We start from the raw sequence: 19378 nt of genomic DNA, 5'->3' as shown, positions 1-19378 counted from the left end.
CTAGAAAATCAATGATCTCAACTGTTTGTATATTTAAAAATTTCTTAATAAAAAATTTCTTTTAAAGTATGTTGCCCAATGCGAATTGATTTCTATTTTATTTTTAAATTTATTTCATCTATACAGTAATTCATACTTAATAAATCTATTAAAGTTTTCGAATATATTTTGCAAAGCCTGTATAAAACCTATTATGCTGTTATGGTATCCTTATTTCCTTTCATTCTTTAATCTAATTTTGATTAGATTATTTACAATTAATTATAATAATGCCATCCATTAAAAATCCAATAAAATGTTATAAATGTTTTTTTATTAATCTATAATTTCATTCGTAATATATGCAATCAATTTAAAAATAATATTAATTAAAATGAAAATATTGCCAGCTATACTTAATATTTACTCAACTATATTCAAATATACACAAAGAGCTAATAAAATTAATGGCATCAATAAAAAACAAAATAAAATTTTAAATATTATTATTAATTATACAAAATTATATAATTGATAATAATTATGTGTGTAAAATTTATAAAATATAGTGTACATATATAATTTTAAATAATTGCAGATGAGAAATAAAAAAAACAAAAATTATTAAATTAATGTGAAAATTAAAAAATAAATTTTAAATGTTTTTTTTTTATAATTTTAAATCTATCGAATAGTTACCTACCTATATATTTTATGTTAAATTCATATTTTATGATAAATGTTTAAAGTATAGTAGCTTCTTTAAAACAAAAATAAAAATTTTTAATTTTTTGTAATATAGTCAGTCCTACTTATAAATAAAAAATTTACAAAAACAAAATTAAAAAAAACAAAAACAAAATATTGGTTGTGTATGACCTATAAAAAGATAAAAAATTTTAAATTTTAAAATCACGATAGGTATGTAATAAAAAAAAAACAAACAAAAAAAAAATGTAGAACTATTTCTGATAAAATTTAAAAAAAGAGAAAAACCAAAAAAACCAAGTGAATTTTCCCCTTTAAAATTTTTTTATATTTTTTGAAACAGAGAAAAAAAAACAGTGAAAAAAATGGGAGAAAATTGAAAATTTATTTTTGTGTTATACATTATTTATAAAATATATACTTATATACATACATACCTTTATAATATTATATAAGAGAAAGTAGGCATTTTTGATTTTTTCAACAACCTAAAAATATTATAAAAATACAAAAATTAATTAAGAAAAATATTCTTCATTAAAACTAAAGAGTAAAAATAAAAAGAAAACAAAAAACATATTTATGAACAAGAGAAAGAAAAAAATAATACAAAAAAAGTGGAAAATAAAATTATAATAAAAGAAAAAGATAAATTTAAAGTTATTTTAATTTTGTACATCTGGCAACACCAAAAATACATAAAATTTCATTGAAATTTAGTTGAAAAGTGCATGTGTACTTTTACTTTATAAAATTTCCCACAACACAATATAATTATAATGTTTCTCTCATAATATAATCGAGAAAGAGAGATAAATACAAACAGAGCGGTCAAAAGAGAAGACGGTGTGAGTATGTGACATTAAAATCTAGCATTAAATTAAGCTGTCTTAAATCCTAATTTAATTTTTTATAAATTTAATTACGATTATTGAATTAAAAAGAAAAATAATAATAATAATCCAGCAGCATTCAATTTAAATTTTGTATAACAGATTATTATACTGTATATTATACTATATAATATCTGTATAACAGATTATTATTATTATAGATTAATAATATTTACATATTAATATCGGAATGTATACAAAATTGTGCTTGATTTCTATATTGTAATAACTCAAAAAATGGTATTTTCTAGTTAAGTAATATATAAAAATTTGGGTTAAATTGTTTTTTTTTTTTTAATTTGTATAAAATTCTAGCTTAAAACTATTTTAGAGTTTGAGTTATACAATTTTTATTTATTATATCTTTAATTTATTTATTTAAATCTCATATCTCATAAATCAATTAATTAAAAAACATATGTGTATGGGTAGATAATATTAGATTTAAAAATGAAGAGAAAATTTGTTAAAAATTATTTTCTGCAATCGAATACTATTCGCCTTGAGAATTATTGTATAAAAGTACCCCAACATTATACGTAACAACTATATATTGATTTCGTTTAGTATTTGTATGTTTTTTGCAGTAAATCACATATTTAAGTATAGGTAAGTAATAGTTTTTAAATATCTAAAATCCCTAAAATTTATTAAGAATTGTATTTCATGAAAATAATAGTGAATATAATAGTATTTAATTCTATTTTAGAATAATTTTGACCAAATTTTATCATAAAAATATTTAAAATTTAATTAAATCAATAATAATATGAAAATTCTATAGTATATACATATGTTATATTGCATATACCTACTTATATATTTCTACTAGAATCAGAAATAAGATGAAGGACATTATTTTATAAAGATGCGAAATAAAAAAAAAAGATGAAAGTTAATTAAGATAAGGCACATTTTTCGTAAATTAAATACTAAGCAATACACGTGATACTTGAAAAATTTAGCAAAGAAAAAAAAAACTGAATTGTTTCAAGTATAACATCACTGTCATTTGCATGTTTTCGGTATTTTATCAAAGTAAATTTTTTATTACATATCTTATTTCATAAAATTAAAAAGAATTGTGTTGAATAGGTTAAAAACAAAGAGTAATTTCAAAAATAAATATTTTTAAATGTTAAAATTTACCAACCCATTATCCAAAATAACAAATTTCACACGCTGAAATTTTCATATAAATCAAACAATGAGGTATGTTATATGAGGTATGTATCCCTATATCACAAGTTCGGATAGAATCCGATTTTCATGAAAATTTATATACCTGAATTTGAAATATAACTGAGTTGTTGAGGCGACAAAGTTATCAAATTTTAGTGTCCATAAGATTTTAGCAACAAGAAATGATCCTACAGCCCCCGGTTTAAAATTTTTGATAAAATAATGAATAGATTTTCAAGAAATTTTTTATAAAAACTTAGTGGGCCTAACTGGTTTTCTTGGATATTATAGTTACTATTAAGTGAACCATTACTCAAATATGATTTTATATATACGACCGCATTAAAAAGATTAAATATAATTAACAAATTTTATTTCAAATAAAATTTGATATTAGTTCTTCATTCATCCGCTTTTTTCTTTAAACCAAAAATTCAGTATTAATTCCACCATATATTTTTATTTATAAATCCATATTTGTTCTCTACCTCTGCAATCCTGTACTATTAAATTTGTTATAATTACTAAAATACTATATTGTATAATATACTAGCAAATATTATTAAATATTCAAAATTATTATTCTTTTAACAAATTTCTTCTTCTCTCATTCAGTTTTTATTCCGTTTGCTCTATTTTTCATATACTCTTCCCATTACTTTCTCTCCTAAATGCCCTTATTTTTATATACATACATATTTTATATTGTGTATATAACGTGTGCCCATTTCTTGCGTGTTAATTTTATTAAAATTTATTATTTATTTCTTTTTTGTTTTTTTCTTTTGTTCCATATATACCGTTACCCACATATAACATTCTAATTTTTTGTTATTATTTGTTTTTGATTTTCGAAATTTCAAAAACGAAATAAATAAGTGAATTTTTCTATATTCTCTGAAAGTAAACACGCAAATATTCTCTATTGAGTGTATATATACGTACACGGTGTTTTTCATGATGTAAACAAAAGAAGAGAGCATGTGCAACTTTTTCGCACCAACATACTCGTATATATAGTGTGTTTTGTGATTTCAAAAATTGTTCGGGTTGGATCGGGTCGGAGTTTACCGCCGCCGCCAATTTAGAATATTAAACTATGAAAATATATAAAAGCTTTTTCAAAAAATATTTAAGTAAAATATAAAAGTTTTTTTTTTTTATATATAGAAGAAAATGAAAAAAGCACATTTTTTATGTTAATTTCGATTCGATTTGAAAATTTCGAAGAGAATAAGAAATATTATTTTTTTAGTTATTTTTATACATTCAATCAAGTGTCTTAAGTTCATAATATTTTCCTAAAAAAAAAAATAAAAAAAAAAATTAAAAAAAAAATTTTTTTTTTAATGCCAAATAACTTTTTTACCTACTTTATACTTTTTTAAATAGAGAAATAAAAAAAAACAAAGAAAAACAAAGAAAAAATAATTTTTTTTTATATTTTTTATTAAAAAATTTAAATAAAAAATGATTTTCATTTCCTTTTTTTACATAAAATAAAAAAAAAAATTTAATTATGTGATGTGAAATGTTTTCTATTCAAAAAAAAATTTAAGAAATTTATAAAAGTTTTAAATTGAAAAAAATTAGAAGAAAAGAATAAAAACAAAGACTAATAAAGTGAAATTAAAAATGTTTCCTTAAAAATGTAAAAAAAAAAAAATCTAAAAAAAAATTTTTTTTTTTTTTTTTAAGAAAAAACTATTAATAGAACAGCTGATATTTTTTTATTTTTCTGTTCTATAAAATAAAAATAAAAATTTCATTTCTTTCATTGTTATCTTTGCCATACTTTTTAATTTGTTGTTGTTGTTTGCTGTTATTATTTTTGTTTCTGTTATATTCTTTTATACAAAAGAATAAAATATCTATATAAAATAATTCAATTCAATCAACTCTATAATATTTTTCACCTAGTTTTCAAAAAAAAAAAAATAATAATAATACAAGAGGGACAACAAGAATTTGAAAAGAATTAAAAAAAAAATAAAACGAACAAAATTCTACACACATAGCAGACACACACACACATACGATGACACACATGTGTTTTGCATATTTTTATTATATGTTGCATCCGGGTTATAACTAAACTTGATATTGAAAAAAAAAAAAAACATATTTTTTATTCTAAATATTCACAATTCGCACAAAATGTATAACAAATAAACTCAAGAAAACCACAAAAAAATTATAAAAAAAAAAAAAAACAAAAGTTTCATTTTATTTTTATATAATAATATAAAAGTTTTATAAAATTTTCAATTTTGTTATATGTATAACAGTTATAAATATAACAGTTAATAATAATATAACAGTTTCTCTTTTAACTATTTTCAAATAATATAAATTATAATAATAATGTTACTACAAGTATAACACATATAAAAAAAAAATTAGTGTCAAAATATAATAAATAAAAAATTTAATGAAAAAAAAAAAAAACAAAATTAATATTGCATATAGAAAATGAAGTTATTTGCCTCAAATCAGGTGCCAAAATCATCAAAACTCTCCTCTATTCTTAATAATCCTATACAAATATATTTAATTTTAATTTTTTTTATATTTATATTAATAAATCAAAATGTTGGTGCTACCCCTGAAGATGATGCGTAAGTTTAAATAAATTTTAAATAAATATACATAGTACATGTGTCAGATTTATATATAAATATATATATATATATATAATATTATGTTATATATGTATTCATCAACATTAATAATATAATAATTAAGTAAAGAGTATACAATTGTAAGAGGCATATAACAATTTAAATTATTTAAAATTTTAATTATTATTTTTATTTGAATATAATGTGTACCTTAATTTATTTTATATATACTTATATACATTTATTCATATATATATATATGCATGTGTGTATTATCTAAAATAATAGAAATTAATTATGTATTTTTTCTATTTTAAACATATGTGCGGGTACATTAAATATTTTAATAGTTGTATATATATATATATATATACAAATAATAGCCATATTGTAATAATATAGAAAATAATATAAAATGTGCTCTTTTAAATATAATATTATGAGTACATTAATATTAAAATAGCTACATTGTATAAGTGTCTCCATATATATATATATATATATGTATATACTTGAATTATATATGAGTAATACATAATATAACACATTATATCTGTATAATAATATGACATTCATGTGCAAAAAATTTTTAGTTTTTTAACCTCAAACTTAATGTTTTTAAATTCTTTATTATTGTTATACGTATATGTATAACAATAAATATAAGGAATCTATAGGAAAGCAATTATTAATTTATTATTATATGTAAATATGTTAAATATAAAGAAATTTTTTAATTTAATTTTAATTAATATTATACATGTGCTTGCTGCTCTTGTAGATTATTGGTTACAGGCACAGAACGATAACAAAATTAAGAAAAATATCGAATATTTTTCGCGCTTTTATTTCAGTAAAAATTGTTATTTCGAACAGTTTTCTGCCTGATAAAAGTTTGATAAAAGTTAGTTTTTTTTTGCAAATGTTCCTTTTTTTAATAAAATAAAATTATATAGATAGTCAAAACTAAAGATGAATTTCCAGTCAATATACGGACGTCCCGAATATTGTATGTTCACAGAATTGCATACAAACAAAAATGTCGATTTCCATTAATGTCAAAGAGTTCACGTATGCACTTTCTGTTATTAAACAAAAACTATTGGGAAAAATGCAGCAAATATATATGAATACAAACACCACAGACATGCCTCAAATTCCGTACTCAGAGGTGGGGGGATCTGTATACTGGTTACGGTGCATTGTTACTCCCAGTTGTCTATAATGTTTGTGTTTCCGACTTATTAAATTCAGTAAAAAACGATTTATTAAAAACAAGTCGACCAAATCACAATTGACTTCCATAGTTAAGCCTTGATAAAGCCAGCTAAATTTAGAATAGTTTTAAGATTTTATTGCTTTGGCATATTTTATTTTACTTACTAACGACAATTAGTAACAATTAGTAATGCTAAGAACATTAATACCGCTGCATTTGTTATACATCTCAAAAACAAATCTATAGTATTGCACATTAGGGTTAAATTTAATATTAATTTTATATTCATATCATATGGCTATTTAAGTATACAATCATATACTTATATATACATTCACTAACACATATATATATTTTATTAGGGCACATTGTTATTATATAAATATTTTATAAAAACAGAATTTTAACCGACCGTAACACAAAAAAAATAATACTTACCGAAGACACAGGATCAAGGACTTTTATTCTTTATTTTCTTTTAATATTATTCGACATGTAGTGTATGTATGTATGTATATACTTTGAATAATTTTGTGTATACACATTTAATATTTGATGTTTTGTTTATAATATCACGTAAAGTACATGGGTGAAAAAAAATTCTATAAAACCATATGCTTACTAAACAATCTAAATAAGTTTGTAATTATTTGGGGCACTCAAATGTAAAATAATAAATTTCAATTTGATTTGATTTGAAATGTTAAAAAATTTTATTTAATATTCTATAGTAATATCAAGTAACTGTAAAGCAAATTTTTATAAAATGTGCTTATCTTACTGAAACTGAAATTTGTTCTTACTCCACAACAAATTTTCCAAAATTTATTCGAATGGAAGAATAAATATTTATGCAATTTAATTTAAATATGAATTTTTATTTAAAACTGTGCATACTAATTGACAGAAATGGGCCATTAATTTACAGCAAAAATTGGTATTGAGAAAATTAATCTAGCAGGGAAAAAAGTAAGAGAAGAGATGTAGCTTCATATATGATTCTTCCTGCTGATAAAAATCCATCGGCCATCCATTTCAAATCTGTTAACCTTGTCAATTTCATATTTATTACAAACTACTCTAAAATGTCTTTCGTACCCTCAAAATGAAACCCCATTGAAAATTTATTCTTCTTCTGAATTTTACGTGCACACTCGCAGAACACGAGTTCGTTTCCCGTAAACCCAAAATCTCGGCAATTTCGGAAAATAGCGGAAGATGGAACGTTAACTTTTTAAGATCCTTGCTTATTACTTAATTTATAAAGTGTCTGCTAAAAGCACCCGCTGCAATATTATAAGATTTCATTTGTAGTCAATTGAACCCTCGCGTGTACTACATATTTTCTCGACTTGTTAGTTGATAGTGATATCGATAATCCTTCCGTAGGTTTTGTACGTATGGCGTCCTAAAACTCGTAATTCTATTTTAAGAATAAAAACTTCATTTTTTTTTTATTTTATTGTTTTATTAATTATAATTACTTTGTTTTCAGGATCGGAAAGTGGGCTGAACAAATTGGTGATGAATTATGGGATCTCGGTAAACGAATGACAAAATCTCCAGAGATTAAAGCTGTAAGATTCTAGACATACTTAAATAATTTCCTTTAATCCTCTTAAAATATTAATATCAAATATTTTTCTTTTTACATAGAAATACAAAGAATATAATGCCAGAGTGGAGAAGAAAGATGGTGAATCATTAATAAGATCGATATTAAAAAATGTTAGCCGAATGCTAGCACGTAAAATTGATGCAATTAGATGTATTCTGAATAAAGCTGAGAATGTATCAATAAATTTTGAATTTAATAGAACATATGCTGAAGAAGAATTTCAATATTATTCTAGTAAATATTCTGAATTTAATTCACAGCCAACAACAAATATATCAATGTTTCCAACATTACAAGACTATGCATATATGTATAAAGATTTAGATTTAAATGAGGATTCACATTTTTTTAATTTATATGTAAATACAAACTATAGTTCCGTACATGTTCCAGCCAATATTTTTGATAGAAGTAAGTTTTTTTGTTCTTCAATTATTGCCCATTTATCAAATAAAATAATTGTATTTTTTTTTTTAGGTCCAGATGTACTTAGAACAATTATGTGGTCAGAAGAATTAGATGATGTTTTTGTACAAAATTATAAAACCGATCCAGCATTATCATGGCAATATTTTTGTTCTGATACAGGAATATTAAGACATTATCCTGCATTACAGTGGGATATCGATGATACTATTGAAGAAACCGAAGCTGATACATATGATTGCCGAAAAAGATCATGGTATATTGAAACGGCAACTTGCTCAAAAGATATTGTTATTTTAATGGATAATTCTGGATCGATGAGAGGTTTTCGTAATCATATTGCCAAATTTACGATAAATGAAATAATGAATACATTTTCGAATAATGATTTTTTTACAATATTTAATTATTCAAAGACAACAGATGATATTATACCATGTTTTAAAGATAATTTAGTACAAGCAACACCAGAAAATATTAAAGTATTTTATGAGGCAATAAGTGAATTAGAACCAGAAGGATATGCTAATTTAACTATAGCATTTCCAAGAGCATTCGAATTGCTTAGAAAAGTTAGTAGAATTATAAAATAACAAATTGAGTAGGACCCTTAAATTAAAGCTCCAACCACACCATTTGATCCGAAGAATTGTTCAATTTTATTGATTTTTTAATTTTGTTTTTAGTATTACATCGAACGAGGCTGTAATGAATCACAAGTTGGATGTAATCAAGCTATTATGTTGGTAACAGATGGTATACCAAGTAATTTTACAGAAATTTATCAACAATATAATTGGGATTCACCAGATAATTCAACAAAAGGTATGAAAGTCAGAATATTCACATATTTATTGGGTAAAGAAGTGACAAAAGTTCGAGAAATACAATGGATGGCATGTTTAAATCGTGGTTATTATTCACATGTACAAACATTGGACGAAGTACAAGGAGAAGTACTGAAATATGTAGATGTTATAGCTACACCGCTTGTCCTACAAAATGAAGAACATCCACCGACTTGGACACATGCTTTTGCTGATAGAACTGTAAATAAAAATTTAGTCTAATAGAAAAAATTGAAGAGAAATTTAAAATTATATATTTTGTTTTAATAGTATAAACCGCAAAGTGATGGTGATGAAGATGTTCAAAATGATGAAGCACCAAGATTATTAATTGCTGTTGGAATACCAGCATTTAATCGTGATTATCTTCAAGAGAATTCAACAGCTAATCAAGCTCGTTTATTAGGTGTAGCTGGAACTGATATACCAGTTGAAGATATTGATAGAATTACTCTACCCTACAAGGTTGATATTATAGAATTTGCTGTTCAATTGAAATTATATTTTAGATTTTTTCTTTAATTAGCTTGGTGTCAATGGTTATTCATTTGTAATTAGTAATAATGGTTATGTTTTATTGCATCCTGATTTAAGACCATCGGTAAAATAAATATTTTTAATTCATAAATATATTTAATTATATAATTTAATTTAATTTTAGTATATTCATGAAGATGAATATGATTTAGATCATCCGAAACAAAAGCGTTTAAAAGTCAATTATAATAGTATAGATTTAGTTGAAATTGAACAAATTAATGATGATTTCGATGATGATCCAAGAGAAATAAATGAACAATTATTAGAAATTCGCCGAAATATGGTACAATCACAAACTGGTAAAAATTTAAATGTTCAAATAAAATTTCATTATGATAAAATGAGAAGAGTATCTGAGGAGGAACAAGATTATTTTTATGCACCAATACCAGAAACACCATTCTCATTAGGTTTAGTTTTACCAAGTAAATATGGTAAAACATGGATAAAAGTTGGTGAAGAATCAAAAATGAATATTAATAAAGGAATTAATATAGCGGATTATTTTCTTGGAGAAAATTGGAAAATTCATCCAGATTGGTATATAAAGAATACAAAAAAAACAAAAATCCAATTTAAAAATTTTAAAAAAAGAATTTTTTTTTGTAGGGTGTATTGTAAATATCATTATCTTGAAGGACATGAATTTGAGAAACCAGAAGATGAGCTAAAACATTTCTTGGGGAAAATAATGGATAGTGAAACATGGGAATGGCATGAACAATATGAACAAGATGATGATTCTGAGGAAGATGAAGATGAAGATGAAGGAGGTATTCAAAAGAAATTCTCTATATTAAGTGTCACATAATTGTCATTTGTCACATAATTTCCCAATTAAATCTCTCAGATACCTTAAAGTTATATTTCATATTTTAACAATTCCACAAAATTTTTACGTGTTTCTTTTTCACATACGAGATTCAATGCGTTCCCAAACATATAAAGAACAACAATTTATATTGTAAGAAATTCTCGTGTAAAATTTCAATAATAATTTACGATATCAATAAATAATATACAAAAGAAACTAAGAGCAGCATTATCTCTTATGAAATTAATCCCGTAATCGAATAAAAGGGGCTAAAAATTCGACATTAAATTTAGTTTTCCAAGTTTTGATTAGTATAACAAATAATTCTTCTAATGCTAATATTATTCTTCTTCATTCCATATACAGATTGTGGCCGTAAATCACTAGATGACGACGCATACTATTGTAATAAGGAACTGGTTGAGCTACTTATATTTGACGCAAAGGTATTTGAAATAACTAAAATTATTTTTAAATTAAATTAAATGACTTTATTTGTAAATATTTTAGGTAACAAATTCTAGTTATGGTGCATGGGAATTCACTGATGAAAAAGAACGTGCTCTAATTAAAATGTATAATGCAACATTACGTTTTGTTGCAACAATGAGCGGTTTAACAAGATGGCAATTTATATTTGGTGAAGTTGAAGTTAAAGGTGATAAAGAATTTGGTGATTATCATACAACAGCAATTGATGAAACTTGGTATAAAAGTGCAATACTTCAACATGCAATCGATCCAGATAGTTTTGTATATTCTGTACCACATGCATCAGATCCAGAAGAAGATTCTGAATTAAAAGTAACATCATCACATGCAATATTCCCAAGAGATGGTGGTTTAGAAGCACCTGGAAGTGTTGTTGGTTTTCAATTTTCACATTCTTTAATGTATCAAAGATTTGCAACGATAACATCTAAAGTTGATGTAATTATTTTAAATAATTTCTTTGTTATATAGATCTAGCTATAGCTGTTTTAAAAATTAAATAATTTTAGTGTGGAAATTGTACAAAAACATGTGCAACCGATGATCATGAATGTTTTGTTATCGATAATAATGGTTATATAATTTTATCGGAAAATGTTAATGATACTGGTAAATTTTTTGGTGATGTTGAAGGTGCTGTTATGGAAGCAATGGTTGATTTTGGAATTTATAAAGAAGTTATTGTTTATGATTTTCAAGCTGTTTGTAAAGAAGTCACACAACAATCATCTGATTGTTCAACAATTTTAACAGTAAAATTTGTTTTTTTTTAATAAAATTTTTATCGTAAATTTTCAACAGGAAATTTAATAATTTTTTTTTTTATTTTTTATTTTGAATTTCATTTGAAAAAAAAAAAAACGAAGCCAATTCAAGTTATTGGATCTATAATTAATGTTTTAGTAACAGAATTAATGTGGTATTGGGCACGTTTAAATTATTATGTTCAAGCAATTCCATGTAAGCTAAAAAAAAAAAAACAAAAACTAATTTTTCAATATTAAAAATAAATTTCATAATTATATAGTTTATGATGAAGAAAGTAATCAAGATTATGATGAAATAATACAACATAGTCCAAAACAAAAAAAACATTATGATGAAGATGGTGAAGAAGAATATATAAAACCGAAACAACCGATTGTCGAATATAGATCATGTGATAAAGAATCACATTTATATATATTACAACAACAAGATTTATTCGATAATATAAAATATAATGCTGCACTTGAAAAGAATTATTCGAGGCCATTTCATATTAAAAGGATACCAAAATCAAATTTATTATTAGTTGTTGTAAAAATGTTATATAATAAAGAACCGAGAAGACCATCAACAGAACCAAAAGAAATTTTATATGATATTCCATTTCCTTGTTATAAATTAAATTTGAGCTTTTTAGAAAGACGACGTTTAACTGAATGTTATACCCACCATGAAAATGTAAGTGTATAATTTTATATAAATATACATATATATAAGAATTACAGTAATAATATCGTATATTATATAATTATATACAAATATATGTATTGTATATATTGAAATGTGTTGTTATTATACAAAAATTTCAGTACATACATATATATATAATAATAAATCACCTTTTAATAACAGTTAATAAATAAAAATAAATTGCTCTCCTACATATGCGTATATAAATGAAAGAGTGAGAAAAAAAAAAATCTTCAAAAATTTTAATAAAAAATTATTTTCCATTCGAATAAATAGAAAATTGAATGAAAATTATTATGATTTTATATTTAATTATGAAGAATTTCAAATTTGATTGTTTTATTAAAATAAATGTGAATGTAATATACTCTATTGTAGTCTCATTAAAAATTAAGATTGATTAACTCAAAAAATTTCATTTTGAAAATTTTCTTTTGTATATTTCATTAAATATCGAATTATTTGAATTATGTTATAAACATAAAACTCATTATAATTAACAACACTCATAATAATTATTTAATTAACCAACGTAACAGGTCAATTAACGGGTCAAAAAACTTAAGACTTCTTAAGTCTGTTTTGTCTCAAGTCGTCTTGTTTTTTCTAAACAGATCTTATAATTTCATAAATTTGTTTTAATTTTCTTTAATACAGTTGTTAAAAATCATCGAAAAGAAAAAGATAAACGGACCCAAATCATCATTAAACCTATCAATAGTAAGGGGATTTTAACCCAATCTAAAACACACCTGGGTAGTCATAAACTTCCAAAACAAATCAAATTGACTATCCATAAATTTTACTCTATTGTGTTTTTATGTGTACATTCTGTGAAGGAATGTAGCATTTTAGATTAAATCGAGAAGTCTCACTCGTTTCAGTCTTCTTGCCCAAACTCTCTCCTCTATAAGTCGAGAAGTCTCGGCATTTACATGCTGTTCCAAACGCACCCTATGTTTCCTGACACACTTAATAAATTTAATAAAATATACAAATTAAAATTATAAGAAATTCAATTAAATTTATTAATATTTTTTTTTTTTAATTATAATTTTAGGAGGAACAATTCACTTATTGCGGAAGAGGAAACCACCAAAAAATTAATCAATCGTTAACAATATTATCTACTATTATTATAATTGTTCTGACAATGTTTTGGCAAAGATGAAAAATTTTTTATATTCTAAATGTTATATAATATAATATAGTTGTATACTCTTTTAAAATGATTATACGAATAAAAAAAAAAAACAGAAAAAAAAAATTTATAACACTTTCATAAATGTCATGTTCACCAAATACATAAAATTTTTGTTTATTTCGAGACACTTTATATAAGTAAATATTAAAATTTTTTGCAAAAATCTGTTTAAAAAAAATAAAATTTTTTTTTCTTTAATTATAAAATATTTTTTGTTCAAGAAATAGATTTTTTGATAATTTTTATTAATTGGAATTTGTAGTTTTAAAAGAAAAAAATAAAGCATGTGAAAATGGAGAAATTGTTGGGGCCTCCCCTTTTGTTAGCAAAATTAAAAGAGCATTTTAGCATTTGAAATTTTCTAGAGAATTTCATTTAATTAAGTGAATTCTGTTATATATAATTGAAGTAAATGAAGAAATAAGGAATAATAAAAATAATTATAACATAAAATATTGCATATTTTCAGGAGTTATGATGTTTTTAATGTAACATCTCACTTGAAATTATCTCGATGTAATGAAATTGTAATTCTATTGGTTCATAAAAATTTTTTTTTATTAATTTCCAATTCTTGTAGAAACCATTCTTATAGAGTACAACCAAGTTTTGTTGGACCAAAAACATTTAGTTTTATCAAGCTAAAATTAAATAAATTATAAAATAATTAAGTTTCCAAGCACGTAATTATTGCAAATCTGATTTCGGTTATTGTGATTTGACAAGAGGAAACATCATATGTAAAAGAAAAGTTATAAGTCCTTTCGAAATTTTACACTTTAGTTGACATAAAACGTTCATATCTACTTTTAATTTCTATTAGACTTCTCCTATTCTAACTTTTTAGAAATGAAATTTACGCAAAATTTTTAAATTTCTAGTTTGTCCTTTAGAAATTATTAAGTACAATTTCATGGTGGTTAAAACAAAGCTATAAGCTTTCGATTTTTGAGTTTATACAAATTCAGTGCTGAATACCCAATACTGAATGTTGAGCAAACATGGACATCAAAAAATTTGGTTTCATTCAAAAACATATTTGATTTAATTGTTTAATCACAAAATTTGCTAATTAGCTAGATTTTTTTAACAAAAAAAAACTACATTGTTTTGTTATAAATTCAGTGTAGCTGCGCTAATGAGCAAAAATCATCTACAATAAATTATTGAATTACTGATTATTTGAAAATCTAGAAAAATAATATTTTGTTGAAAAAAACATTAATTTATTATACTCGTATATGAGTATTTCACCTTTTACATTATCTCAACATTTCTCAACTTCGATTCGCCTAACGTTATGCAAAATTTTTGTATAATATTAATTACCCATTTTAGAGCGTATTATAGAGTATTCTTTGTAAATTACATATGTGGGTTGTATAAAAACATCAATTGCTATTTTATCAAAAGTTCGATATCTTTGAATATAAAACTATATTAATTATGCCCACAAAATTATAGTATAATTTTTGTAGGCATAGTTAGAGAAAAACAACAAATCATTTATTAAAATTTCAACTTATTACCCTAAAATTTATTCTAAAATTTATTCGTTTTCATCAAATTTTAGCGTCAAAATCTTTGATTTCTTAATCATTTTAAATAACTCCTATAAAAATACACTCTGTACTACTATAAAAACAATATTTGTTATACCGTAATTACATATGCACTACTTACTTAAGAAAATAAATTTGAAATAAATCAAAAAATATATATACATACATATGTATATATGTATATATCTTCCCATAGATATACTTATATACATACATATACAGAAAATAAAACTACGGAAAATAAATTAAATTACTCTTTAACATTTTGAAAGAGAGTTACAAATAAAATGAATATAACAGTATTTATTATTTTTTTTTTTTATTGTTATAATATTTTTGTTCTTTTGAAAGGAATTTCTATTTTTATTTATTGTATATTATGTAAAAAAAATGTAAGTTGATTAAGGGAACTTTTCATCATAAGGATTTTAATTTCTACATAAGTCAAAATATGTACAAGTATAAGATTTATTGCGATATTTTGTATATTGCATTCATATATGGTGGCATAGATGGGACGTATATTTTCATCATTGTTCGACAATATCAGCAAAATACAAAATTTTTGTTTATTCATCATTTTATCGATCCGCATTCTAAGCTAATTACGAAGATTATTTTAATTATACTATGTAAAAAAAGAAAACAACAAAATATTTTTAATCTTTATATTTTGGCTTATTACCACCGTGTGCAGAATATTTAGAATAATTAATTTGCTGACTATGTTTAAAAAAGTTTTTGTTAAAAAAAAATCATCCTGAACTAATTTTGCTTAATTAAACCTCTATTTTTTGTTTAGGTTTTTCAGCATAAATATGAAATTTGCCTTCTTTTATCTTATTATGTCGAATATTTCGGACATGGAATAATTGTTTTACTAAGAACTTTTTACAGAATTTTTGATTAATTTATATTAAAAAAATATTGCTGACAAAAAATTTCAAATACTCATATTAGTAAATTATTTTCATGATTCTTTTATAAAATTAAAAAAAAAAATTAGCTATATATTTTTCTTAATCATTTTTACTCATGTTCAAATTTTTTTAATTATTTATACAAAGTAGGATTTTTCATTACGAATATCAAATATTTTTCGGACTTACAATCACATTATTTGTTATTTTGTAAAACTAGCTGCGTAATTTTGAACTAATCCCATATATAATTAGGTAGAATTTTTAGAATTAAGCATAAAGTGTTATACAAAATAAAACATAAAATTTTATTTTAAAACTTAATTTCTCTTAAAAGTATTGAAAATTTCTTTATAATTTATAAAATTCTCTATATTTTACAAAAATTTTTAAGATACGAGTACTACCAAATAGTAGGCCAATATAACAAAAAAAATTTTATATAAAAATTTTGGATGAACCTTAAGTAAAAAACAGCATTATTGTAATAATATGAAAAATTAAAATCGTATAACACTTCAAATGTATAACACTTTAACTGTACAACACTCTTGATGTATAACACTTAGAAATTTCTTCCTATACAGAAAATAATTTTAGTATTTTATAAAAATTTTTAAGAAACTAAAAAATATTAGGCCAATATAACAAGAAATTTTATTATGTATATAAAGTTTACTTAATATTATATGACACTAAAATCGTATAAAACTTAAAATGTATAACACTTAAACCGTATAACACTTAAACCGTATAACACTTAAACCGTATAACACTTTAGATGTATAACACTTACAACTGCCTATACAGCCAGCTTATTTAATTGTTATATTACTGAACATTTACTCTGTAGTAGATGGCTTTATACTTTTACCTAATATGAAAAATAAATGCCAATATACTAAGAACTCCACAAAATTTGTTATGTTATACAAACGCGTCTGCATTAAATACAAATAAATATTTCGGTCTGAAATATGTAAGACATGAAAATATGTTCCATAACACTTTAGTGTTCTAGAAAAGAGAAATTGAAATAAATAATGAATCCTACAACCTCAGAATTTATGGGAAGCGCGTTATTGTAGAAAAAATATCTTAAGTAAAAATAATTAGATGCTTTTTTTCCTCAAACTGGATTCGATTCAATGAATTGTTGCTTTCCAAATGAAGGGTATATGATTTATTTTCTTAATTTATTTTGAAAATATTTTCTAGATTCCGAAAAATTTTATAAATCACCTCATAAAAACTGTTATATAAAAAAATTTAGAGAATTTTCAACAAAGAATCGTAAGAAATTAAGGACATATTGGTTACCCTATTTTAACTAATTTAATTTTTCTATTATAAATTTTTTTTCTGATTTCACTGTGTACATGCGATGTCGTATGCAGAATAATAGTTATTCTTTTGATATAACAAAAAAAAAAAAAACGAAAACGAAAATAACTATTATTATTCTAAATAATATTTGAAGCAAAAAATCAACTACCTTTTTCCTTTTATTTTACATAAATCTTGTATACATGCACGATTACATAAAAGCACATCTATACCTACATATTATTTATTTTATATTTTATTTTTATCTTTCCTTTATTTTTCCTCTTCTTCCTTTTCTTTTTTGTCATTTTTAGTTTTTCCTTATTATTATCATAATTTTTTAATACAAGTTTAATACATTTAATACAATGTTGTTCAGTTCAACTGTTTTATTGTTATTATTCTTCTTCCTCAGTCTGTACCATAATAGTGCAGTGTAGTTTTTAAAGTACATGGACCTCTTGATGCAGTAACCGAAAATTCTTTATATATTTGAAGTATGTTGACTGTTTGGGAGCCTTGCTAAGTGATTTTTACTGCTAGAGAAGTATAACTAAACAAAAGGTAAGAATATTTTGACAAATCCTGAAAACAATTTGAAGAAAAAAGTGTTTAATATCTGGATTAGAACCTTAAAGCACCAATATCACATTTACTTTTGATTTAGATTAATTGAAGACCAAAAATTAAAGAGTGATTTCTATTCAAAAGCTTCCCATACAGTGACCAGAAGTATTAGGAATTCTGTACTTCTTTGGATCACAAGTTAATATTGGAAAATATTCATATTCTAAATGGATGTTCATCATTTTAATAACAACATAGGTTTCACGGCGCCCCCCCCCTCTCTGATGGTACACTTGGGTCAGCTAGACCCGTTGTAACGATACAACATCGTAACGATATAAAAATCTTCATATTCTAATATTGCATTATCAGAATCAGATTTCTAACATATTACTTAAAAAATTCTAGCGTACTGATTCCTTTTTTAATTTGTATAGAAAATTTTAAATTTTTCAAGTTTGCTAACATGTTCAGTTTCGCGATTTTGTTTGTACTACTTGGTTCATTTTTTCAAAAAAAAAAAGAAAAAATTAGTTCATTGTCCCCTTACTTCTTAAAACACGATAAATGAATGGATTTATTCTATTTTAAAAGAAATAACAGTCTATATGAGTTCACCTTCTATATACATTCATTGGAGGTGTTATATAACAGCACAAGATATTAGTATACTTTAAAGAAGATGAGAGCGAACCGAGGTGTCAGCTACAACTATTATGAAGTTTTGAATAAATTTAGTTAAATTACTTTTAAATTATAACACTTTTTAACTTCCATATACTCATATACCAGTAGAATATTACAAGAAACCAAAAAACACGCGGAACATAAACATATAACACTTCTATTTTATACCGAAAACAAAAAAAAATCCATTTTCATAAAAATTGTAGTTAAAACCTTTAATCTTTATACTCTTTTCTTCTTTATAATATTAATATCTATAATGTACATATGGATGTATATAATTAACTAATACATAATATGTATATAACAATTTT

The 19378-nt window shown here is 23.2% G+C and overlaps 1 protein-coding gene across 2 annotated transcripts; it reads left to right on the top strand.

The window, feature by feature from the left end:
* Positions 1-4194: 4194 nt before the first annotated feature.
* Positions 4195-14313, top strand: LOC129615861 (voltage-dependent calcium channel subunit alpha-2/delta-3). 2 transcript variants are annotated; one of them, XM_055531251.1, is made up of 16 exons: positions 4195-4413; positions 5051-5380; positions 8098-8179; positions 8259-8631; positions 8698-9218; positions 9333-9695; positions 9765-9959; positions 10021-10095; positions 10156-10574; positions 10644-10807; positions 11215-11294; positions 11359-11778; positions 11850-12092; positions 12207-12300; positions 12368-12786; positions 13859-14313. In XM_055531251.1, the coding sequence occupies exons 2-16, from the start codon at positions 5235-5237 to the stop codon at positions 13967-13969; spliced, it is 3705 nt and encodes a 1234-aa protein (XP_055387226.1). In that variant the 5' UTR covers positions 4195-4413; positions 5051-5234; the 3' UTR covers positions 13970-14313. The 2 variants fall into 2 exon arrangements, with proteins under 2 accessions (XP_055387226.1, XP_055387227.1); XM_055531252.1 differs by lacking the exon at positions 4195-4413 and having other exon boundaries at positions 4513-5380.
* Positions 14314-19378: the final 5065 nt, after the last annotated feature.

Source organism: Condylostylus longicornis, unplaced genomic scaffold, assembly GCF_029603195.1.
Source record: "Condylostylus longicornis isolate FDR11 unplaced genomic scaffold, ASM2960319v2 ptg000153l, whole genome shotgun sequence".
Taxonomy (NCBI): domain Eukaryota; kingdom Metazoa; phylum Arthropoda; class Insecta; order Diptera; family Dolichopodidae; genus Condylostylus; species Condylostylus longicornis.
Note: the sequence above shows the minus strand (reverse complement) of the source record. Positions and strands in the feature narration are given on the sequence as shown.